Source organism: Alexandromys fortis, unplaced genomic scaffold (genome assembly GCF_014885135.2).
Source record: "Alexandromys fortis isolate MF-2015 unplaced genomic scaffold, M_Fortis_MF-2015_v1.1 scaffold_185, whole genome shotgun sequence".
Taxonomy (NCBI): Eukaryota; Metazoa; Chordata; class Mammalia; order Rodentia; family Cricetidae; genus Alexandromys; species Alexandromys fortis.
Window position 1 is genome coordinate 2,753,362 of NW_026068094.1, and position 26,836 is coordinate 2,780,197.

A 26,836-nucleotide genomic window follows, 5' to 3' on the forward strand; every position below is an offset into this window, starting at 1 on the left:
CGGCGGTAATCATGTTAACTCTTCTCACAGGGATCAAAGTCCATGCAACAAGCCCCCACCAAGAAGAGGGTGATGTGGATCTTGTCGAGCTCTGGCACTTGAGGGATCCTAAACCAGATTTCTCAGATGACGACACTCTGATGTGGTGGCCTGACTTGATGTTTGACCTCTGCAATTTGTTGCAAAGGAGCTGGGACATGGAAGACTGGTTTCCAGGGATCAAATGGAGACCTGAAAGTAGAGGCTCTCAGAGGTGCACCCTACCCCAGGCATCTTACCCTAATGAGCTTGGGTGTACTCATGTCCTTGGAGACAGCCCTCCTGCAGACACCTTTTTATGTATGCCCAGGAAGCAACCGGACTGCCCCCACTATTAGAAAATGTGGAAGGGCAGACTCCTGATTACTATTGTTCTTTCTGGGGATGTGAGCAGACTGGGTCTGGACACTGGATAAAACAACATGGAGATATAATGATCTCCAGGGTGTTTCAGGTACCCCATCCCAGAACCCCCTATATGAAAGATGCACTTGATTTAGATGTAACCCTCTGATATTAAGGTTTACAGATCAGGGGAAGAAAAGGGACCTATCCTTATTATCTGGGAAGAAGTGGGGATTAAGGCTATACCAAAAGGGATATAATCATGGCCTTATACTCATGCTTCTAATGGAGATACTTCCTGAGGACCCTCCTTGGATGCTGGGGTTTACTTTAAGCTAATGCCCATGGGGGACATTTCCTGTATATACCTCAACTTTACATACCACCACCCTCTACCATCTACCCCTAAGATATCCTTCACAAAGCTACCTAGAGATTATTTAATGGAGACCATTAAATGGCCTTTATGGCTTTAAACCTTACCCACCCTGAAGCCACTGAGGCCTGTTGGCTTTGCTTACAACCACTAACCCCCCTAGTTTGAAGCCTTTGGGGTAAATGGTTCTTATGAAATACTAGATAAAGCTTATATTTGTAGATAGTAAAACCCTGAAATGGGGGAAATGTTGGGACTTATTATCCCCCCTTTGGCAGATGTCGAACGGAACTTGTGCCTTGTACACCAGACACCCTCTTTTTAACCTCCCTTTCCATGTGACTAATGGGTCTATAACTTCATGGAGGGTGCACAAAGATCATGGGTATTTTTGGATCTGCCAAGAGACTCCCTACCTGTCTGACCCATTGGTCATTCAGCATTAATGACACTTGCCTGCTTACATTAATTTTCCCTCATGTGCTTTACCACATGCAAGAAGAATTCCTGGCTCCAAGGTATAAGAGAGAGCCCCTAACGGCCCCGAGCCATCAACACATTGATGGGACTAGGGGTGGCCAGGACAGCCCTGGGCACCTCATTCCTGGTGATTTTTCAACAAGAAATGGGAATAATTCAGTCACGATTGACAGCGACCTTAGAAATGACAGAGATTGCATTATGTTATTTACAAAAGTCTTTGGATTCCTTAGCAATGGTAACCTTACAAAATAGGAGAGGCTTGGACTTGCTGTTTATGAAACAAGGAGGAATTTGCAGGGCACTTGGGGAAGAATGCTTTTATGCAGACCATTCCAGGATAGTTACAAGAATCCTAGATGAGTTAAGAAAAGATATTGATTCATTTAATTCAAGGACCCCCTACAAGACCTGGTTTAATTGGTCCCCATAGCTTACCACACTCATCTCTTCCCTAATTGGGCCAATGGCTATTTGTGTATTGATTTGTCTTTTTTGACCCATACATTCTCCAAAGGCTGAAACAAGCTTTGCAAAAACAGATGCAAAAGTTACAACTCACGGCCCTTCGAGTATATTATGATTGGTTCAATACATCTCACCCCACAGATGAACTCTTAATTTGAAGGTATTCAGGCCAAAACTCCAGATAGGGGTGGCCCTGACCTGTACCCTCTTCCCAGTGGGCTATTCTGGCCTGGTGGCTGGGGTAAGGGTGGGATATAAAACAAAAAGGGAGGTGTTGACCCAAAATTATCTCAGGGCTTATACTTTGAGGCCTGTAGAACAGAGAAAAGCCTGGCCCAAGTTTGAAGGATACTCTCAAAGCTACCACGTGGGGATGAGAGACAGCGAAATCTAGCTAGATGTCCTCCAGCCAAAGGGAGGGCTTGGCCGTCTCTCATTGGCTGGAGGTACGAGGTCACTTAACCTATGTAAGTGTAAGCTGACACTCACAGTAATCAACTGAGTTTCTGCTTTGACTTGACTCCCTATGGCCCATGATTGTCCTGCATCGTGAGGCTGCAGAATGGGCAGATAGCGCACTCACCTTTCCCGGGGGAATAAGGCTAAGGAGGCCTGGCAATCAGATTCCGGTTTCCTTGAAGATGCACGTTCATTCTCATGGCATCTAGCATCACCAGGTACACATGAAGCCCACTGACCAGACAGGGTATTCCTTCTTTCTTATATTAACAAACATCTATTTTTCAAAATTTACCACTTTAAAGTTCTAGGGAATACATGCCTGACTGCCTGATCTGATGTGATTTCTCCTATGATTTTAAAGCAGCAGAGCTTCCTTCTATTTATAGTATCATCCATACTATATTCTTATGTTTTATATACCCTACTTCAGCAAAGAGCATATAAATTACATGCATCAAGTATGAACTTCTAGACTGTAACTAGTATAGCTTTTGTCTCCTTATCCCTTAAGTGATAAATAAATGGATGTTTCTGAACAAATGCATGAATCACACAATTTCAAAACCTTAATGATTCACATTGAGAGAGATTTTAATATTCAGTCTTCATCTACTGCTCTCTTAATTTCCATATTTCTTTTCCCAACTTCATAATGGCTACCTCAATATGAATGTCTATTTGATAGATCTAAAATTGCAATACTTTAAGCTTCCTTCATATCTTTCCCCACCTCCTATTATCTAAATTGCCCTAAAATGGTTTGAATGTTTGTATCCCTCCAAAATCATAGCTCTCAAGTTCAAATGGTAGAGGATGAAGTTCTTAAGACTTTGCCACTCCTCAAAAGTCCCATACCATGTGAGGACATAGCTTTTATTCCTTCCAAATTATGCAGCATACAAATTACTACCTAGGAAGCAGTGCTAAGGCCTTGATTAAACATTAATATTTCTGTTTGTGAAGCTTCCATAACTGTGTGAAATACATACATATACAAACACACACACACACAACTCAGGTATTCTGTAGCAACAGAAACTGATTACAGAATACTCTGAATCATTTTCTCAACTCAGTGATATCTGCTCAGTTTTCTAGATTAAAAACTTCAATATCTTCATGTCTCCACTCTATTCTGTTAATTTAAGAAACCCGTTTATTCATCTTACAGTCCTCTGATCTGAATTTACTGACATATATTTAAAGAAACAATAGTTTCAAGGACTGACAGGCACAATATATGAGAAAGAAGGTGAGGAGTGGTGGTTTGAAAGAGAATGATGGCTCCATAAGCTCATAAGGTTGAATATTTGGTCCCCCATTGGTGGAACTGTTTAGGAAAGATTAGGAGGTGTGGCCCTACTGGACTAGTCATGTCACCGGAAGTGAGCTTTAGATTTCAAGAGCCCAGCACCATTTCCAACATCTCTTGCTCCTTCTACCCCATGTTTATGGATCAAATTACAAGCTCTCAGCTACTGTTCCAATGACATTCCTATCTGCCTGCTGCTGTGATCTCCAATATGATATGTGCTTATGGACTAAAAGCTTCTGAAACCACAAACTCAATTAAATGCTTTCTTCTACAAGTTGACTTGGTCATGGTAGTTTGCCACAGCAATAAAAAAGTAACTAAAATGGGGGTGTTTTTAGTCAGCTGAATTGAGAATAAAAACAATAAATGGATTACTATAATGTTTTTCTGAGATTTTGATACACTAGTTATCAAAGAAAATTCAATAATGGAGTATGCTATACAGGGTTTGTTTGTTTTCATTGTTGTTTGTATGGTTTCCTCTGCTCTCAACTACTAAAGACCACTTTATCAAGGCAAATCAGAGAGGATTAATATCCCAAGAATACACTCAGGTGCACCATTATCACACATTTCACTTCATTGCCCTAGCATAGGTCTCGTACTGGGGCTAATTCTTGGTTAGTCTCCTAATGCATCTCTGCTGTAATATTTTCCATTGGCTCTTTGTTTCCAGTTTCATTTTTTAAAGAAATATCTGGTTATGCCTCAACATGACCTTAGAATCATGAGATGCTTTTATGAAGCATAGGTTCAAATCCTACACTGCTTGGGTGCCTCAATCTACCCATCTCTCCTCCCAACCTCACTTCCTAACATATATCATGATCTTTCACCCTCCTAGGGATCAATTTATTTTGCTCCTACTCTTCAATGTAGCTTCTCTCTATTCCCAACCTACGACTAAAGAAACATCTTAACACCTATTTCTAGTGAGATCTCTGCTGATAATTTTTCATTCTGGTCTTTTTCACTCCTTAATGTTTTCATAACACTTGCTTTTATCTCTAGTCCAGCAATTGTCATGCAGTGAATAAGAAAAGACAATATTTGTTGAATGAGAAAACTACAAACAGATAAATGACTTAGTCAATATTTTAGAAATACCAGAGTTAACAGGAAGCTTCCATTACTGTAGCTAGAAGTGTGCTATGAGGTCATTCATTTAAGCTGTTACTATGAATAAAACAGTATCAACTTTGCCTAAAAGAAACCAAGCCTTCCACTTTAGGATGGCTCTAATAGAGAATAAATGTTTACTAATGTTTTCCTTACAGAAAACTCTACAGCCTGGGAATTCTGTTTAGGAGCTTAGATAGAGGCTACCTGCCATAGCCATCCCTCTCAACAGAAAACAAGCTGCTCAGTACCAGGGAAATAGATATTCTTGAACAATCTGTACTAGAAAAAAAAAATCTGCAGATAGAAAACACATAAGCCAGGTCTGGTTCTCAAGGTTTCTTTCCCCATTAGGATGCTTCTGTAACAGTTTCTGGTGGACCAAAGGTTGGAAGCTCCACTAATTAACCTCTAGCTTTCACTGCTAAAATATAAAGTTCTAGGTATTATCTGAACCACGAAATCTCGTTTCAAGCTCACAAACAGTAAAAAGTTCCATGTGTTAGTCCTTGATTTTCTTGATCAAAGCTTACCAATCTTGAAAAGATCTACAGGCTGGTACTTCTCTTTTATATTCAAAACCTGTGGCTCCGTGAAGGAAATTTGCTGCGAGTCCTCAGTTAAAGGTGCACATTTGGAAGCGTCCTTGGGATAGCTAATGCTTCTGAGTACCATCCGATGTTCTTTAACGACATTGAGGATTTCACTTTTCTTAATCTCAAAGGGGATAAACTTGCCAGTTTTTGGGTTTTGGTGTTTATTTTTAAAAACGTTTATAGAAGTACCTTGAGACTTATTCTGTAAATAAAACAAAAAAAACAAAATTCAATATTCTTTACTTAATATAATTACATAGTAAATTTTGTGAGTAAATTTTGTCAAGATAAAATCATGTCTTCACTAACTGCCTTTTCCAAGTGTCTTGCTGTAGAAGACGTTTACTGCAGTACACATGACAGTGACCAGCTAAGCTCCCCCTCTAGAGCCATTCCCATCTGTGAGTGTTCCTGTCTGCTTCAAAAGAAAAGTGAATTGTAAACTAGTAACTTCCCCTCAAAACAGATATTTTAAAATGCAGACACACAAATGGTCAGTCCTGAAAACATTCATGTAAGCAGCATTATGCAGACGGAACAGGTTATATTTAGGAATATATCTGCAGGTGCATATATGCGTATATGCACAAAGAAGAAGAGGAAAGGGAGAAAGGAAAGAAAAGAGAGGTCATGAATTTGAAGAGGAGCAGGGAAGAGCACAAGAAAGGAGGAGTTTCAAGGGAGGAAAGGGAGGAGATAATGTTATAATTAAATTATAATGTCAAAAATAAAAAATACAGGCTCAGAATAGAATCTATTTTAAAATAATTTTCACATTTAATTAATTTTAGCCACCTCTGAGAACTCTTAATTGCCAATAAAATTCCTAAACCTGTCTCTGCTAAACTGAAAATCACTCAACATATATGGAGTTGTGCTGATGTGGGATTCCCCTCTGTATGCTGTGAATATGCTTTATTGCCATGGGTTAATAAAGAAGCTGTTTCGGACAGTGGCTTAACAGAATATAGCTATGTGGGAAAACTAAATTGAATTCTTGGAGAAAGAAGGAGAGTCAATAAGAAGCCACATAGAAACTGCTGGAGACAGATGCCTCCACTGGAGTCTGCCCAAATTTTGCCTGTAGGCCATGACCTCGTGATGATGCATGGATTGATGGAGATGGGTTAGTTTAGGATATAAAAGCTAGCTAAAAATATGCTTAAGCTATTGGCCAAACAGTATTGCAAATAACATAGTTTCTGATTATTTTAGGAGTCTGGGTGTCTGGGAAACAAACGAGCAGTCTCACACAACAGTATTCTGCCATGAAAACCATATTGATAACAGTATATAATTTTTCAGATGTGTTTAATCACTTGTTTCTTAATTTTGACCAACATACGCAGTGGAAAACTAAAACAGTTCCCAATCTCCGAAATGTGATTGTTCATACAATATCTGCTCTAAAGACAGATATGGCTGGTTACAAAAATTCAAATTGTTGTTGGTTCTAACTGTTACCAACTCAAGATGTCGATAAGATTTTGGTGATAAGTATTGCTTTTGCCAGATAAAATAATAGGAATACAATACTTGTAAAAGTTACATATAATTCTCAAAGCAAGTCAGATTTCCAAGGTACATGTCTAACCCTGAACCTATTCATCATATATGCCTTGTCTATTACTAAAAAGGAAATATAATTAAAATAGTTTAAACTTTTAGAGAAAATTAGCATGACTTGTAAACAGTATTTATTATATAACTAAAACTACCCATGGTCATTTTCAGCAAAACTGTTCATCAAAAAAAAAAAAAAATAGCTAAAAGCACATTCCTATTTCCAATAAAAGAAGCATCGTTAAAATTCTGCTTAAAACTCTATTTGCAAAAAGCAGACACACATCCTTAAGATCCCTTCCTTCCCCTGCGTGCCTAAAGACACGCATCCTTAAGATCCCTTCCTTCCCCTGCGTGCCTAAAGACACACATCCTTAAGATCCCTTCCTTCCCCTGCGTGCCTAAAGATGTACTTGTCTTCCCCAGGGCTTGGCAAAGCCTTCGCTCAGAACTGTGACCCTGTCTGTCTGGTCACCCTTTCCCCTTTCACCCTTCCCGACACCTCACAGCTGTCTGCCACTCTGCATATTTGTTGAGCAAGGCACAACAGTTGTTGCTGGGGATGCAACATTCAGAAGAGACAGTCTCCCGGCAGGGCCTATGGACTGGAGGAGAAGCTCTAATGCAAAGTGACCTAGGAGGAGACAGGCACACTCATGTCATGCTGAGACCACAGAAGAGGTACATTGTGAATTTTTCATTTTAGTTTTGTCTAAACGGTATTAAATGGATATTTACTTAAAATAATAAATACAAATAAGTGTTAATGCCATTAAAAATTGTATCAGATGTGCAGACTAAATACATACATAATGAATAATTTTCAAAAGTAAAATTCTTGTTTTTCCGTGTCACCTGAATCAATTGTTATGAAAGCTACTGAAGGAGTCTTTCCCTTCCTCGGAGCCTATAACCGTTTGTGATAAGCAGTACAATATTAAATACTTATTCATTTTTTTAATACAACACGCTGAATAATGAAAAGTACTACCTCATTTATTCGTTTGTAATGTTGGGCAATAAGAGATTTTGCTTCTTGCAAAAAGTCTTGCTGGGTGGTTTGTAATACAGGACCTAAAATAGAAACATAACCACTTTTTAAAAATAAGTCTTCACTTTATTTGTTTGATTTCTGAGACAAGATCTCAGGCAGGCTTGGAATTTGCACAGCCTCAGAGGCGCTGGTTACAGTAATTACTTATACTTCCTTAATTAAGGTGGTGAAAGTAAATGAGATGTCGAGGGCAGTGGTGAGTTTTGTGGGACTCTATAGAAGCATGGTCTACAATTAGATTAAAAAGAAATGAATATAATGATTCTTTTATAGAATATCTAATATTTAAAAGGAAAACCCAATTTATAACGGTCGGGATAATGAAATAAGTGACCTACTCCTGTGGTGTAATGGTTAATCCTCTGGACTCTGAATCCAGCGATCTGAGTTCGTGTCTCGGTGGAACCTGATCCTTGAGGAAGAGACCTGGTCAGTCATCTTCATCAACTCAGACCATGAAACCCAGTATAAACGGGCTGCCCATGTCTGCTTCAGCATAGCCGGGGCATGTTTCATACAGTAAATCCCTGAGTATCATCTTGCAAAAATTATTAAAAATGCATTTGGGGCATAAAAAGTGTTGACTCTTACCCTGTTGACTAATTGACTAATGCATATGATTATATATTTCCCAGAGTATATTTAAATTATACCTTGTTGATAAGGTAACAATTACAAAGTAAAAGGCCTCAATAAAGCTCTAGGACTAACATGGATAAATGTTCATACCTAGTGGTCTGTAGTTTTATAATGATAGTGCTTATCTCATTTCTATTTGCTTTTTTGTTTGCTTTTTGTTTTGCTTTGGTTTTGCAAGACAGGGTTTCTCTGTGTAACAGTCCTAACAGTCCTGAAACTCGCGCTGTAGAGCAGGCTGGCCTCGAACTCACAGAGATCCACCTGCATCTGCCTCCCAAGTGCTAGGATTAAGATGTGCGCCTCCACTGCGCGGCTTCATTTCTGCTTTCCTAAGCTTCATAATTTCCTTTAAGCAAAGCTAAAAACAAACTCTCTGGCATGCATATCCTCACATACCCTCACCCAAGAGTCCATTCTTAAGTACGCCTTTCAGAATTACCTGATTCTGCTATCACAAGTGCCGCCCAGCTTCCTCCTCTTAACCTGGACTTCATTAAATTTTAAGTTGTACCTCTACAAATTCGCTTTCCACTGTGTGGGCTCGCCATACACTTCTCCTTCGTATGTCTTCAGAGAGGTTCCTCTCTGTTTACATCCAATTTTAAGCAATTTTAGAGAACTTGCTCTGTTCATAATAAAAACATGAGATTCCTTCACACCACCTGAGCTAGGAAAACTGAAGCTCCTGTGTTACTGGTGGAAATACAAATACAAAAACAAAATGGAATAAGCAGCTTGGAAAAGGTGTGGAGATGTTTGTAAAACTAAAATGTGATCAAGCAATTTTACTTCCAAATATGCATTATAGAAAATGAAAACATGTTCATAAGAGATTTGAATAAGATTGCTTACAGCAACTCGCTCATAAGCCACATTGGAAAAGACTCACATATGTATAAATAAGAGAATGGAGAAATAAACTGGCTTATACTCATGTGATAAAACTGTTAACCATCAAAAAAAAAAGGAACCAAATTATCCACATGCGCAGCATGGGGGTGGGTCTTAAAAACAGCATGCCAAGTTCGAGTAACATACAAATAGAACATACCGCAGTTTGCCCTATATGAAGTTCTAGGATAGACAGAATCATCTATGGTATGAACGAAACAACAGTGAATCTTCTGGTGGGCATATTGGGTGAGAAGTCCCTAAGGGGTGGGGGGGGGGCATGAGAGAAACATCCGAGATGATGGCACTATTCTGGACGCTCATGCGATCACAATTATAACGGGCTTTTAATAACAATCATAAATCTCATGAACACCTAAGATTCCTGCATTTCATGGCATGCACATTTTACATTAACAACAATGCAGTTTAGAGTTAGGGCAAAAACAAAACTGTCCCTTCATGGATGCTCACAACATCATGTTGCTATTGACTATGTGAAGTCATGGGCCTCCAGGAGCTGGTATAATCGAGTTCTGAGGACTGGAGCAGAGCGAGACCTTAGAAATACAGGAAAATAGCAAGACAGTAGTCCCCCTCCAAAGTACTGAGTTAGGAAAGGAAGAAACTAAAGCTGTTCTGTTGGGATAAACATCACAAAAGTTGTCCCTAGCAATCCTTAACAACTCCACCTGCTCCTTGCTCTCCACGCTGCCTCTCTCCCTGCTCTATATGGATGCGCTGCTAAGTCATAGCCAGACTCCCAGTCCTCATGCATTCCAGGGTGTCTGTGTGCATCTAAGGACCGTTGTTGGTGCCAGTTTTCTCTTTTCAATGAAAGATACTTGTTGAGATTCATGTGTGTGTTCCTGAAGAACTGTGTATCACTGGTGCAGACCAACCAATCTCTGATATCCCAATCCAGAGCCCTAAGAGCGTTGTTCTCACATAAACTTCAGAATATAAAGCTGTCAGTTTCATGAAATTGCAACTAAGGTAAAGTTCTACATTGAGGGGTCTCTAGCAGAGCACTCTCTTCCTGAAGGAATGGAACTGGGATGATGTTCCCAGTGTGGCTCCGAGGTTTGTCTTTTTTCTCATTCTATGACAATCCTTTCCAGCTTCAGTTGTTTTCTTCTGGTGTAGTTGAAATTCCATAGTCCCCAAAGTTATGGATAAATGGGATAAACACAGGAGGTATGGAAATTTTTATAAAATTAAAATATATTTACCCTGTGAACTATTTTACTTCCAGACACAAGAAATAAAAACATATCCCCAAGAGATTTAAATAAGAAAGCTCCCAGCAATTTACTCATAAGTCAAATTGTGAGGGTCCACATCTGTATCAGAGAACAGAGAAACTGTGACCAATGAGAAGGCAGTATATGCTTACAATTTTTCATAATAAAAACTGTCATCTGCCAGTTACATGACAAACAATAAGTCTTGGTTTTTCTGAAAATGTGACCTTGTATAAACTATAATGCATTCATTTCAGCCAACACTTTAGAGATGATCCAGTGTTCACTCTGCGCTGCGGAGCCCTGGGGGGACTAATAAAGCCACAGAGGGCTCTGCCGAGGGCCTGCAATGGCTCTGGACTCCTGTACCACCTGCTGCTCTTTGCTGCATGTCTGCTGCACCCTTGATGCCACACACCCACCATGAGTACCATAGACTCCTCTGAGACTGCTCACGCTCCTAGAATACGTTTTGTTGACACTCATTCTAGGCCTGTCATTCTGCATGCACCTTCCTTGTCACCTAATGCACTGGCTCCCCCCCCTTGTAACTAAAAGACAGCTTTTGATTGAGGAGTTAAATTCTCAAGATATAATTTTTTTTCCTAGCTGTGCTATTGTCGACCTCAGTGTACCTGATCTTTCCATGCTCAATAGTGCCACATATCTCCTTTCGACTGCAGAGAAGCCCTCATGCACTCTGGGCACCCTAAAGGCCTTCTTGGGATTAGCAAGAGGATTTGGACCCTGAAGTCCTGCCACTGCAAGTTAGACCTGTGGTTAAGCCATGGAAGACGGCAGTGGAACAAGGCCAATGTTTGATGATAAAGCAGCAGAGCAGACAACAAAGGCCATGATTCAACAATTTCCCATGGATCCTGAGGCGGCTCTGCTGAGGTCCTCGGCACATACATGCTGTCTTCAAGCTTGACCTCATCACCAAAGGTGCCGAGTCAGCTAGTCTGGTTTCTGCTCTAAATGAATTTAGTTTTGAAGGGATAGTTTCCCATGGCAACATAAGAGAATTCAGATCTCAATACAATGGGAAAGGCTGTGCTAGAGTTATTTCTTCATTCTTATCATCTCCAAGAGTAGGTATATGTTCAATAGGTGAGGCAAAAGATTTGAACACTAAACAACCCTGATAGTAATTTTTAACTCTGATAGTAAGGGTCTATCCATCAATGTTTAACTCTGATAGTAAGGGTCTACCCATCAATGTCTAAGCTTCCTGCTCCTCTGATACAGAAGGGTAAGGATGTAAGCATGAAGTTCTTGTATATCTAAGTGCACATAGTAACTGAAATGACTAAGTTGTCCCTGCTGGTCCTTCTACACTAGGACATCTGTACGTCACCACATTTGTAAACACAGACGCACCACACACAAAGTAACTGAAGAAGCTGCTGTCCTGCTGTGTTTTAATTTAGTTTGCTGACAAACCTATTTTATTTTCCCAAGCCTTGGTTTTCCTCTTGGTAAACAGGGATAATGTGTCCTATAAAGCTGTTAAGGGAGTTGATTTAGATCTTGTCTGAGAACATTTAGTTTCAAGACCTAATACATAAGTTTTTCCCTTAAGTAATTGTTATAACTGTATTGCTGTCATTGTACTGAAATTTTTTCTTTAATTACGTATTCATCCTAAATAGGATAAATTATTATTTAACCTGAAGATGACTAATATTTAATTTCACTAATCAATTCTTGTTTTTCAATAACAAAAAGACAAATAATCTTCTAATTTATTTTCAATCATCTCCTTAGTTATATATATATATGTTATCTAAAAATAATGAATTAATATGTTCACAGACAATAAAAATGTTATCTTTGAGATATTTTATTTTCTGTTATTAAAAACCCAAAAATAAGTAGCAAATTTTTATAAGTAATAACAATAATTTATAATAACTAGGTTTTAGAGATTGAAATGGCCACAATGAACTTACCTGATATATGAATGCAAATATTATTTCCAAAAAAAATAAATGCACACCTCTGATTCCAAAGGTTCAGAGTCACATAAAATAATTTCATACACTAATCTTTAAAAAGTCTCATTCAGATTGGACTGAATGCTAGTGGTGTGATGTTTCTCACACTGCTGTTCTGCTGAGCTACTCCAGTAAAGCTCCAAGCTGAGCTACAGGAAGAAAATCTAGTCATGGAAAATATGAAAGGGAATGAGCCATCTCTCGACTGCAACACAGAACAAGCCTCTTATGCATCCAAACAGCCCCAGGGCCTTGCAAACATGTATTTTTCAAGTCCATGGCTTGCTGCATTCAGGTTTCACCCATTCCCAATCAAAGACTTGATTTTCCAGGTAGGCTTTGCAAAGACTTGCTAAGAAGATAATCAAAACTTTGTGGTCACGTGGGTGAAGATCTTGCACGTACAGTTCTGACTAAATCCCTGCCTGTCTGTGTGACTGATTTCATGGAACTCAGAAAAGCATTCTCAGGCCATGTGTGTTGGCACATGCCAGCAATCCCAGCATCCACAAAGATGAGGCAAAAGAGTTTGAGACCAACCTGGATTACATTTGTAAGATGTAGTCCCAAAATGTAAAAACAAACCAAAATGCGTAAAACCCTTAGGCACAGTGGGACTTGATTCCATATATACTCATTAAGTCCCCATTAAGTATCCTGTTCACTGCTAAATGTACTCAGATATGATAGTAACTGCACTTGTTTCTAGCTACTATAGTGCCTACTTTTTTTCTATAAAGAATTTATAAACAAACTCTGTGACATTTAGTAGAAAATATTACTATAATACAGAACAGCATAAACTACCACTAATCAGCTCGCCATGAAAAAAAATTCCTTTAAAGAGTTAAAACTTTATATTGCATCACTGTAGAAAAGTTTTAAAACACAAATGTCTCCTGAGAAATAACAGTGAGATGAATCCCAGTTCAAGCAGTGACTTAAATCTGCACTTCCTTAATTTCATAAATTGTGGGAATCCCTCCTCTTTCAGTCAGAGCAGCATAAACTCTGGTTTTCCATTCTTAAGGTCCTCCTAAGCTTTATTTAAAAAAAAATAACCTTTGGCTAAAATAAACATATTTCTAACAGGTAAGAACCAAAATGTTTCAAGGAACACATGTAGAAAAGGTCACTTTCTAAACAGGTAAAAATGGCCAGTTGTCAGTCATGGCGCTCCTCGTTTCTTCCACCAGACTTGATTAGCAGTGGAAGGGCCCACAGCAGGAGGGGATGACGTGTTGAGCCTTTTCTGGTGGACAGAGGGTGAGCACGTTGTCGTAAGCCATGCTAGCTCATGGCTTGTTCTTGGTGTAATTAAATCCGAGGAAATGGCTCTTCGAAACGTTGAGAGTGTCTTGCTCTCCACATGCCTTATGTAACCATGGGTACTCACCGTCTGCTCTTGCAGGTATGGCTTCTGCAGTTGCCATGATGGGCAGGTGGGCTGATCCTCTATGAATGGTGAACTCTGTGGTTACATGAGTGATAAAGACACGATTAACATTTATTTTAGTTATTTCTTTTATCCATGAATAAATAAAATGAATACCCAACACTCTGATATTTTGTTACTCTGATCTAGAACTTTTCAGCATCCCCTCTAGTTTATGGAGTGACTGTATACATCCTACTTTACCTGTTCCAAACAACCTGTGTGAGGGTTTGGACATTTTAAAATTTATTCCCAAAGGCTCATGTGCTGGAAGCATGGCCCATAGTGTCACAATGGGCACGTGAAAGACTTGGGAGGATGGAGTGAGAAATCTTTAAGTCAAATGTAGTATGCAATCAGAAGAGGCAGCAGAGCTATTCTAACCCCTTGGCTTCCTGTTTCTGAGACATGTGGGATCGCCTACTTTCTCATGCTCTCCCAAATGTGAGGAGTTCAGCCAAGAGCATCCCCACTGGGGCTGGAACAAAGTTGGCGCCATGCTCTTGCACCTCTAAAACTGTGAGTTAAATGAACTACTATTCTTTATAAATTGAGTTTGCTTATACAGAACCAGGAGGTAGGAAGAAAGCAATATTTGAGTCATTAGGCAACGCATCCCTCAACACAAATCATCTGTGATACCTGAAAACTCAAATTTAGTCCCGAACCTTCCAGTGCCAAAGCATGTGATCTTTGCCAAATCCTCGCCTACCCGAGCCCTACTGCCTCATACAAAAACCAGAAGATTTTACAGACAGAAATTTCATCTATATTTAAATTAATTCTCAGAAGGCACTGGAGACAACAGATGGTCGCCTGGCTCTTCTGATGTGAGAGAGCCTCGGAGTCTCCCCAGCATGCACCTCCTCTCATCTCTCCTTAGCCAAAGGCTAAGAAGCTCCAGGCCCAGAGAAGTTCAGCTTAACTGTTTCATAAGATGGTTGTTGTAGTCAGTTCAGTAATGGTCAAGCAATAACATGTTAAAATGTTTCTGCTATTTCCATTCTCATCTAAAATATTTAAATATTTAAGGTACAAATGAAAGTGATTTATTATTGATTATTTTTTGGTTTTATTTAAGTTTTAAAAAGGAGATGTTAAACTGATAACTTTTAAACCCCTCACATTATGCTTTATAATTATTTTTGGTGTTCTACGTGGTTAAGTTATAACCCTCTTTGAGCCCCTGCTTTATTATAATGGTTCAAAGGAAACTGGATTCCAGCCAGGGAAGCAGGGAGACCAGCTGCAGATCTTCACCACTCCCTCCACTCCTCCAAACTCAACCTCCCATTCTCATCCCCAGCTCTGCAGCCAAACACCTGCTTCAGCCTCCTCTCTGATCCTATCCCAGCTCCCGTGCATCACAGGGATCTTCCCCTCCAAACCTCCAAACCTCAACTCATTCCATTATCCCAGCCCTCCACTCCACCAGGCATTCCCTGGGAACACACAGGCTACTGCAGCTAGAGAGGCAGGCAGCCTCCTGCAACTCTGCGCCTCCCTCTCCTCTCCTCAAAATCCACCACCAAAATTGGAGCAACTCACCTGACTAGGCCTCCCTTCCTCTCTGCACCCATTTCAAGCCATTCATGAAGATCCTTCTCCTACAATCTTTCTTCCCATTTATCCTGTTATTCCAGCTGAATCTCCATGATAAACAAACACCATCCACCAGTGGCAGATTACAGCTGGGCTGGTGGGGTCAGACTGACACTCCACCATCATAGACAAGTAGATTGCACTGGGCTGGTGGGATCTGGGTGTCACCCCACCATCATGGCTAAGTAGAAAGACTTGTAGAGAATGAAAGGTGTAACCACTATCAGATGGAGTCATACCTGAGTAAAAGAAAGATCAACTACTCACATTTAATTTTAGTCTTTACATATTCCAAAATTAAAAACACAAGCATATAAAATACTTTACAAATAAATAAATAAAAATATTTATGCTATTTTATTTTTTAAAACAATCTTATTTTACATACCAATTTACCAATCCCAGTTCCATCTCTTTCCCATCCTCCCACTCTCACCTTCTTGTCTTCTCCCCATACCACCCATCCACTCCTAAGGGAGGGTGAGGCCTCCCATGGGGAGTCCACAAAGTCTGTCATATCCCTTGAGAAGGATCAAGGCCCTCCCCCTTGTATCCAGGTTGAGCAAGGAATTATAAAAAGAGAAAATACTGGAAAAATGCAAGGAATTGACCTCTTTGCTGCATAGATGTTTAAGGATTGTCTAGTATTCTAATAAGAAGCCTTAGTACTTAAGCTATATAATTATTAAAAAACTATAAGTCAATAGTCATCCATGTTTGTCATACTTATAGTTAGGCTAATCTCTTCCTTTAGATACATAGAGATTATAGATAGGTAATCTTCAACCACTTCAAAAAACTGTAGAATATTCCATTTAAATAATCCAACTTTTGTTGATATGAGACACACTTGCTCCTGGCAACACGGATCTATTCCCAAGAAAATGTTGGGCACCAAAGACACTTCACTTGGAGCTTGTTTTCTTCTTGGAAAAACTGGTCTTTGGGCAAAGAAATGCCCATGCCTCTACCACCAAAAAAATGCAGCGTCCAGACTGGATAAGCAGGATACAAGAAAAAAGACTGCCAAATCTTGTCAGGACAGGGTAAGACAATTTTGAAAAAATTCCTGCCTCTTAAAATGATCTGTCAGCTTATAGTGATAGAATTAACCTTATAAAGAGAATTACTTGAATTCTTCCATAAATTGTATGTGACACACCAATTAATGGAGCTCCTACATTTTATACTGATACAAATAAATCAGGAAAGGCATGTTACAAATCAGAAGATTTAAGTAAGGTAAGAAAAAGTCCTTATAAATTCATCCAGAAGGCAGAGTTATAAGCTATTTTCATGGTACTAATGGATTTTTAAAGAACCTCTCAGTATAGTTACTAATTTGCAATATGCAGAAAGAGTTGTCTTGCATATTGAAACTGTTGAATTTATACCAGATGATACAGAATTGACTTCATTATTCATTCAGATTCAAGGTATAATCAGGAATAGGCTTTGTCCCATATACATAACACACATCCAATTTCATATGTCTGTTTTACAAAGAGACAGAAAGGAGGTGGACCTGCATGTGGGGGAACTGGGAGGAATAGGGAGAGAGGAAATTATAATCAGGATAAATGTACTGTATGAAGAAAATTTGGAGAAAAGAGCCTACCCAATTTCAAGACTCATTATCTAGCTCTAATGACCATCACTATATAGTACTGCTCTGTAGGCCCATATTTCTATATGGTATGGCTCTAAAGCCATAGTCCGTATCCAGAGCAGTCATGTAACCTTCCAGACAGGCTGTCGCTACCTAACAAAAGGTCAGGATGTCGTTTTGCTCCTTTCTTTGTAATTTGGAGGATGCCTGATAGAGATGCTAATTCAAACCTATGTGACAGCTAGCATACAGAGCAAATAGATGTGGATGTGACTAAAAGCCATTCCCCTGGTTACCTAGAAAACAGAATGCTAATGTATTTCCCCTCAGTTAAGTTTTGGTATAAAGACGGTTTGGAGAATAAACAAGGAGGAATTTTTCAGCATGTGAACTCGGGACTTCATGAGGGACCACTGATAATCTCCCTCTTGATAAAGCCATGGGAGTTGTGTCTTTATTCCCACACCTCCACACCAGCCCCATGAGAGAGATAGTTTATGCTGGTGTTTGGTCAAGAGAAATAATGTATGGTCCAGGCTGACACTGGACCCCGATGCTGCTCTAGACATACACCAATGAAAAACAATAAAGATCATAGAAATATAAAAAATATCCCCAACTTAGTTCTGACAAGCATGTGAGTAAGTTCAGTACATGTCAAGCCTCTTCAAAATGGTGCTAAAATGACTAACTACAAAGCAATTGATCCTCAGTAACTTTGTGGAATGTTACCCAAATGAATAAATTTATACATGAAATTAGTACAGGTCTGGGAACTTGGAACTAGGAAAGGAATCAGTCATAGCCAATACAAATGAGTAGGCCACTCACTCAGGGTAAGAAATAAGTTTACAGCTATTTAAATGTTTGGCTTATGAATCAATGAATTATGGTACCTATACATCCTAGTTTATTTAAATGCTCTGGTTAAAGAATTTCCAAATATGCCTTTGATCTTGAAATTCTGCAAATATGTACCGAGTTATATTAATTTTTAAGCACTGAGTTGTCACAGTCTATCAGACAACAGATCAATTTTAGTAGAGCCTTTACAGTATGATGTTTGTGTAGACATTTGATTTGTATTTAATTTCACCTCATTATTGCACAAGAGTGAAAAACTGAACAATATAATTGCTGTTCCTGGCAGCAGGAAATATAGACATACAAATCCAGATGGATTTGAGACAGAAAGATGAAAAATATTATGTACCCCCAAATGGAAAATCCTTATCTTGAACAAGATATTTGTCAGCTTTAAGATGTGGATTCTCTGTGAGAGTGATAACAGAGGAAATTAAATACGACAGTACAACACTGAAAAGGGGAAAAACTGCTGTGGAATTGTGCTCCTCACGAGCTGAAAGGACTAGAAAGGTCTCCATTGTCCACAGCTATAAAGAAAAGAACCTAAGTTGTCGAAGTAAAAAGCTGCTCCTTGGACATTAGATTTGTGGCCACATATATAGGAGACACCTTGATGACATTGCTTGGTGGATCAGTCTGAAAACAAAGCTTTCCCCATATTCTTTAATGAACCTTATCACAAAGATTTCAAATGTAATTAAATAACTATGAAAAGAGTAACTACCGCCACACCAGATACCATGGATACCATATGTAACCTAACCTGGAAATTGATTGTTTTGAACTACCTATTATTTTATACCACAAAGTCATACCATAACATTTGGGATTTCCACCTCTGGCTGAGATTAAATAACAAAGACTGGATTTGCTCTATACTTAATAACTAAAATGAACACATAACCATCTTAAGACTTAGAAATCATGCAACCAAGTATTGGTGAACCCTGAGATCTAAGACTCTAAAAGAAGTTAGTCTTGCACGGTTTTACCCTAGCCTGGAGGAGGAGGCGCAGAGCAGCCAGGGAGTACCTTCAGACTCTTCTCGACCTCCTGCTGGACATCATGCAGCAATTCCTGCCCAGATTTACTTGGACAACCTAGCTGTAAATGTATCTGGCTCAGAATTATGATGTGCCAAACCTGGCTAACAATCTTGAATAGATTAAAAAGAACTTGGAAGTCAAGAAGAAATGCCGTATTTCCTGGATATATACCCCAACACTGAATTCTGGAGCCACTGATTCTACCTCCTGAGGGACCAGCCTCCTCAACAGCTTCATCCCAAAGTTCTTGTGTTCCTCTTCAGCCAACACATGGCCAACAGTGAAGAATCACACTGCCATTTCTAGGAGCCTTCTCTCTCCCCATAGCCTCCTTGCAGCTACTTGGGTGGTCCCAAGGATGCAATTACAATGCTGCATTAACAAACAGTACCTTTCAATAGTAGTTGCTCAGCTGTCCTTTGGGATTTTTGCTATTTAGTATAAAAAAAATTTAATGAGCTTCGCATAGCTGATAAGATATAAGTAATGTTGATTTCCTAACTAACAGTTATAACAGGAGCACCTTAGACATTTGTTACTAAATTATGCTGTTTTGCAGTAATTAAAATTAGTATCTCAGCTGGGTGGAGGCCTTTAATCTCAGCACTCAGGAGGCAAAGGCAGGTGGATCTCTGTGAGTTCAAGGCCAGCCTGGTCTACAAGAACTAGTTCCAGGACAGGCTCCAAAGCAACACAGAGAAACCCTGTTTCAAAAAACCAAAATAAAATAAAATATAAAATTAGTATCTTCAAGCCAGTTTCTGGTGAAATATCTACTCATTTTATATTGTAATCAAGAAACTCCTTTACTGACAATTTGTAAATTGTCATTTGCTACTCAAAAAAAGTAAACCTTAAAATGGTGCCTGCCTACTTCCTTGAGACGGTTTTTGGGCCATGAGGGAAGCGGAATGTCCATAAACAGAACACTGTAGTAGAAAGGTTCTGCAGAGAAATCAGAAGCTATCTAGAAAAGTGTAAAAAGTTCTTACATCTTCAGCTAAAGGTGAGGATAATCTGTCTCAAGTAACATAGAGCATAATCCTATTTTTTCAAAGACTATTTTTATCTCTACATCATTCATTCACTTGAACCTAACCCATCTATAATACTGAGAATGTTCATTTAATAATGAATGCTATTAATAAGTACACAAAGTTGGTATTAATCATTTTTGTAAAACATTTATTAGAATAAAGACATTATTATTTTAGAAAACAAAAACTGGCTGGAAAGATGGCTCAGTGGTTAAGAGCTTTGCCTGCTCTTCCAAAGGTTCTGAGTTCAATTCCCAGCAACCACATGGTGGCTCACAACCATCTGTAATGAGGTCTGGTGCCCTCTTCTGGCCTGCAGACATACATGCAGACAGAATATTGTATACATAATAAATAAATAAAATGTAAAAAAAAAAGAAAAGAAAACAAAGACTGAGGGCCTATTAACAGAACAACATAAAACCTGAGAATAAGAGGAAAATTTTCAAAAAGGAATATGTGATTGACAGGAATATATTCAAAGAGCAGCAAATGACTGGCTTAGTACGTAGGAGGTCAGTACAGCTCCTATAACACAGGGCCTCCAAAGTGGGGGTGCTCATGGGGTGCTAAGTAGTGGATGAAAATTGAAGCAGCAGAAAGAATGACTAAGCACTTACTTGAGAAAGCGCGCTTTAAAACAGTAGTAGCCGTGCCCAGGTCAAACAGAATGAAGTTGGAAGATTATTATAATTTTATGTTTAAATAAAAAGAAATAGGATTATGGGGTCTCTGCAAACACCATTGCCAGTGTAAAGTGCCAGTCTCTGGCCTCTTATCTTTGGAGGCCCAGTCCCTGTACCCGCCAAGCCTTGACCCCTCCCCGGAGGAGGGTCAAGATAGCCCGCCAAAATCTTGACCACTCCCCCAGTCTATTTACACTACTTCCTGGGAAAGTTCCTTTGTGGTCCCCACCACCACCACCCCGCCCCCACCCCCTGCCTTCCCAACCTCCTGGACCCCAACCCCTACTCTCTCCCCTTGATTGGGATTTCTGCATGGGCAGAGAGCTCACGTTAGGGAAATTCCTAACAGCCAGCAGACTGTCGATCCATGAAAAACAAGAAGGAAAGCCAGGGCTACAGGACTTAGTCTGATGTCGCTCCAAACTTCAAAAGTCTGACCCTGGCTTGTTAATTTCAGGCATATTTTAGGACATCACAATTTGAAAAAAGTTTCCTGGTGATAATTAACTCAATCCCATGTGTACAACAAACAATATGTACAAGTTTAGGACATGCTTACGTTGAAACTCTTCATAAAGCACATGGGACCTCTTCCATAAAGATGAGTTTATATATTGTCTAAGAAACAATGCTCAAGATGGGGTCCTGGGAGGATGAATGAAATTAATTTAGGAGTCTGGGTGAAGTAGAAGTGAACTCTCTGGCCATACAGAGTGCAGAGGTAGGTCACCAGGCTATTAAACACCTATAGTCCCATTTGGAAAGTACTTGTGACACCTCACAGGAAGATGAATTCATCTGACTGAGATAAAAACAGAACCTGGGGGAGCTAGCCTGGCCTGGCCACACCTACAGCACGAAGGTCACCAGGCTAAGGCCACATTCCCAGCCTTCCGGGCAGAAAACAGGTTGTATGCCTCCTCTGTTTTAGAAACAGCCCTGTGTGTTTAACATCCCTTGTTTACCTAGTACTTATCTGTGAACACAGGACCTTGGTGCCCCCACACAGGACGTCTAAGTCCTGCTATCTAATCACCTCATTTAATAGTTAGAAAAGAGAACAGCATGAGGCCAACATCTACGAATGGAAAGAGTGAATTTTTGTCCTTATTTAGGGGACTGAAAATGATATGCAATAAAAGATAATTCTAGCCTGAAAAGTGAGTAAGATTATACTTGCCCTGAGAGTGAAGTAATTTTCACCCACAAAACAAAATTGTTCTGAAGGATGCAAAAACTATACCTTAAAAGCAGTCAGTTAAATGTGGAGAGCTACGTGATCAAATTCTCCTTGCTGCATCATTAAGATTAGATAGTCCTTACAAGAATTTCTGCGTATTTTACCACAAAGGATTAAATCTGCTTTATAAAATCTATCTATAGAGTCTCAAATTGCTCCCTAAATGTTACTGTAGATGCAACAGAAGTCACACTCCTTGCTGCATCCTGTCACCGTTCATGGCTTACTAATTTTGTGTTGTGTGTCTTCCACAGAAAGAAATCTGCATTGAGATCTCTCCCTATAGCATGCTTCAAAAAGCCATGCCTTGTGACTAGGAAGATTAATAGGCTCATGCAATTTAAAAGTCCACAGTACTACTTGCTTCTGGCATGTATAGGTCCTAGTGCCTGAATAACTCATTAGGAGTCAGTTTCTCTCTTTCCCTCCCGACATTTGTACCTTTAAATTGCCACCTGCCTTCTAAGATTCCAATGGATGATAAAAAGATGACATCCCACACTTCTGGATCTATTCCCATATCTTCGCATTTATCAAAGGTCTACTGATAATTATTAACTAAGGGGGCTTTGGCTTAGAGCACAGTAAACCTATGACAAACCATCTTAGACCAAAAAAAAAAAAAAAAGCAATGGTCTCTAAAGTTAAACTTGGGTTTTACACACACTGGAGACATATCCAAGCCACTTGAAATAAAAGTGGTCGCATGTCTTTCTTGACCCAGTATCACAGAATGTGTATTGAAAGGATAGGTGCTGATGAGGAAAAAGCAGTACAAGAAAAAATAAGCCCAAGACAGTAGGACACGAGTTTTTTTTTAATTACTTCCCAATCAATAATAAATAATCCCAATCAAAATTCCCACTTCCTCCCCTCCTAGGACACAAGTTTTATAGACTTCTTTTTCTGAGAAACTATATGAAAATCTGTCTGTCCACATCATTTTTTAATACAAATGTTCATACTGTACTGAGAACAGCTGGTGTATTATGAAGGTATATTAGCATTCAGAGCTCGAGCTCAAACTCTAGATAACTTCCTCACAGCTTGCGTGGAATTTGTTGTCTTCCTGCCTTGCTTTCTTTAGCTATCAAATGTGAACCATACTGCCTACCTCACATGGTTCTTTTTCTCCCCTTTGGCTTTATGTGACAAGGTTTCACAACTTAGCCTAGATTGGCCTTGAAGTCACAATTCTCTTTTCTCAGCATCTTGAGTGTGAGTATTATAGATGTGTATCACTGTGCCTAACCTCACCCTTATAAAGATAAATGTTAAATGATGGAAAGATACTTTGAAACCTGTGAGTCATTCAATAAACATTAACATTGTATGCCAGGTCACTTATCAGAAATTGCCCCAGAATAAAAGTCACACTCATGTACAGATCAAGCTATAGGTCTTGTAAAGCTACTGTATTGTTAATATTCTTTCACGTTGAACTATCTGATTCCTATGTATCCAAAATACCTACTGCTTCTATTAGAAACTTACCATGTTTCCCACTGATAAAACCTGTCAAAGGGAAAACCAAAACCAAAAAACAGGTGTTAACCCAAACATGCTATTGAATGATTAAAATACAAGCAAAATCAGAGAATGTTTTCTCAGACTCAACACCACTTACTGCACCCAGTAGAGCTTATATGGAAAAGGAGGGAAAAGAGGAAGAAGAAGGGGAAAAGAAGGAAAGAGGAAGAAGCAAACAAAGCATTCATTCAACCAGAAATTCCTTTACTCTTCTGATCCTTAAATCCTCATCCATTTATTACCCAGCTACAAATACAGCCCCGAATAAAGACTTCCAACCCTAAAGTACTGAGAACCCCTGATCAGCAATTCCGTACTGAATCAGTCTGGTTACTGGCCCCTCATTGACTTTGTTCCTGAGTTTAAACTTTTGGGGCAACGTTAAAAACCCCACTTGTACTGCAAGTATAAGCCTCCTTCCCATTTAAGTCATTTTCTCTGAATAACCCTAGTCCCGATCACCTACAGTTCATTCATTTGGTCTTTAAATATCTGTTTATTATGCACCTAGACATTGTGTTAGGCAGCATAGAGATGGATGTCCTTGCTGAAGCTTCTACCCATTTGCAACCTCTTTTAGTTAACAACACTTTGTTAATCCGTAGAATGACCAATATCCATCCTGAGATCCATCGCCTGAATGCCTTTTTACAATTAGCTTCAGGAGTATTAACAGTAACCAAGAGTAACACACTGTGTCTGCATCCTCCCATTGCACTAGAATAGAATGTTCAGGAATAAGCAAGCATGCATTTATGCTGTGCTCATCTAATATTCCAGGGCAAAACAAAACAGAAATTATCAGGCCAATGGTCTAATAAGCCTCTACTAAATCCATGGCTGTCGGATAGGTCCAAACTTAAGTCTCAGGGATACCTTTGAATAATACTAGCAATCTACAGTTGCTTCTTACTCCCTTTGGCATGTTTCTTATATTTACACATCATTTCTTCTAGCAAACTATACATCATTATAGTTAACCAAGCATAGGCCTCAATTCCACAATCAAGGAATAAAAGCTATACTTTTATTACACATATTATGGCCCTTATTATTGATTTTTGGTTCAACCACCAAGAAATTAATCTATTAATCTATTTATTATCTTTATTGATCATAAATATAATCAGGGCAGAGTTTAAACTCTTCCTATATTAACACTATTCTTATAATGAATACTTTTCAAAACTTTGAAAGGCCTATCACAAATATTATTGCAGTGTTACCCAGCTGTAGCTAGCATGTCTTTCCAACTTTTCAAACTGACTTGATGTCTACTTCATCTCTCTGATTATACTTTATTTCTACTGTCTTCAGTTTTAATCTCCAAATCACCATACTTTCTCTTTCCAGAAGATCTTTGGTACTTGCTTTTCCCTCTGGAGTATTCCTCTATCGTGGCCCATTAGTCCTCCCTATCTCTGCTAAGGCTTCTTCAGTTAACACTACTTGGGCACATGGAGCTGTATTCTATTCTTGAGTGCATTTATTCTAGCTATACTTTCAGTATTATGAATATTTTAAAATCATAAATTATCTTTGATGATACAACAAATACAATAAGAGGAGGAACTGTGTCTATTTTGCTCATCACTGAGTCTGCAGAACTAAGTACTACTTTTTTTTTTCTTTATTTATTTATTTATTTATTAAATATTTCAGTCTCTTCCCCACCTCCCCTAATACGTCCCCCCTCCCTCTTCAGCCCAAAGAGCAATCAGGGCTCTCCGTCCCGTGGGAAGTCCGAGGAAAACCCTCCTCCATCCAGGTCTCGTAAGGTGAGCATCCAAACTGCCTAGGCTCCCACAAAGCCACTACATGCAGTAGGATCAAAGACCCATTGCCACTGTTCTTGATGTCTTAGTAGTCCTCATTGTCCGCTATGTTCAGTGAGACCGGTTTTAACCCAGGCTTTTTCAGACCCAGGTCAGCTGGCCTTGGTGAGTTCCCAATAGAGCATCTCCATTGTCTCAGTGTGTGGGTGCACCCCTCGCGGTCCTGAGTTCCTTGCTCATGTTCGCTCTCCTTCTGCTCCTGATTTGGACCTTGAGATTTCAGTCCGGTGCTCCAATGTGGGTCTCTGTCTCTGTCTCCTTTCATCGCCTGATGAAGGTTAATATTCAGGAGGATGCCTATATGTTTTTCTTTGGGTTCTCCTTCTTCTTTAGCTTCTCTAAGAACCCGAATTGTAGGCTCAATGTCCTTTATTTATGGCTAGAAACCAAATATGAGTGAGAACATCCCATGTTCCTCTTTTTGGGTCTGGCTTACCTCACTCAGGATAGTGTTTTCTATTTCCATCCATTTGCCTGCAAACTTCAAGAAGTCCTTGTTTTTTACTGCTGAGTAGTACTCTAATATGTATATATTCCATACTTTCTTCATCCATTCTTCAATTGAGGGGCATCTAGGTTGTTTCCAGGTTCTGGCTATTACAAATAATGCTGCTATGAACATAGTAGAGCATATATTTTTGTTGCATGATAAGGCCTCTCTTGGGTATATTCCCAAGAGTGGTATTGCTGGGTCCATGGGTAGGTTGATCCCAAATTTTCTGAGAAACCGCCACACTGCTTTCCAGAGTGGTTGTACAAGTTTGCATTCCCACCAGCAATGGATAAGTGTACCCCTTTCTCCACAACCTCTCCAGCATAGGCTATCATTGGTGTTTTTGATTTTAGCCATTCTGACAGGTGTAAGATGGTATCTTAAAGTTGTCTTGATTTGCATTTCCCTGATCGCTAAGGAAGTTGAGCATGACCTTAGGTGTCTTTTGGCCATTTGAACTTCTTCTGTTGAGAGATCTCTGTTCAGCTCAGTGCCCCATTTTATAATTGGGTTGATTAGCCTTTTACAGTCTAGTTTCTTAAGTTCTTTATATATTTTGGAGATCAGACCTTTGTCAGTTGCGGGGTTGGTGAAGATCTTCTCCCAGTCAGTGGGTTGCCTTTCTGTCTTAGCGACAGTGTCCTTTGCTTTACAGAAGCTTCTCAGTCTCATGAGGTCCCATTTATTCAATGAGGCCCTTACTGTCTGTGCTGCTGATGTTATACGTAGGAAGCGGTCTCCTGTGCCCACTTGTTGTAGTGTAGTTCCCACTTTCTCTCCTATCAGGTTCAGTGTGTTCAGACTGATATTGAGGTCTTTAATCCACTTGGACTTGAGTTTTGTGCATGGTGACAGACATGGATCTATT

At 39.4% G+C, this 26,836-nt stretch overlaps 1 protein-coding gene across 1 annotated transcript in view; it reads right to left on the reverse strand.

The window, feature by feature from the left end:
* The window catches only part of Iqcm (IQ motif containing M), a 287,351-nt gene extending 273,330 nt beyond the window's left edge, over positions 1–14,021 (reverse strand). Inside the window, exons 1-3 of the mRNA XM_050123207.1 lie at positions 13,985–14,021; positions 7,755–7,837; positions 5,138–5,402 (exon numbers count right to left, since the gene is read on the reverse strand). Of these exons, the coding sequence (XP_049979164.1) occupies positions 5,138–5,402; positions 7,755–7,837; positions 13,985–14,021 (385 nt within the window). The remainder of the gene's footprint in view (positions 1–5,137; positions 5,403–7,754; positions 7,838–13,984) is intronic.
* Positions 14,022–26,836: the final 12,815 nt, after the last annotated feature.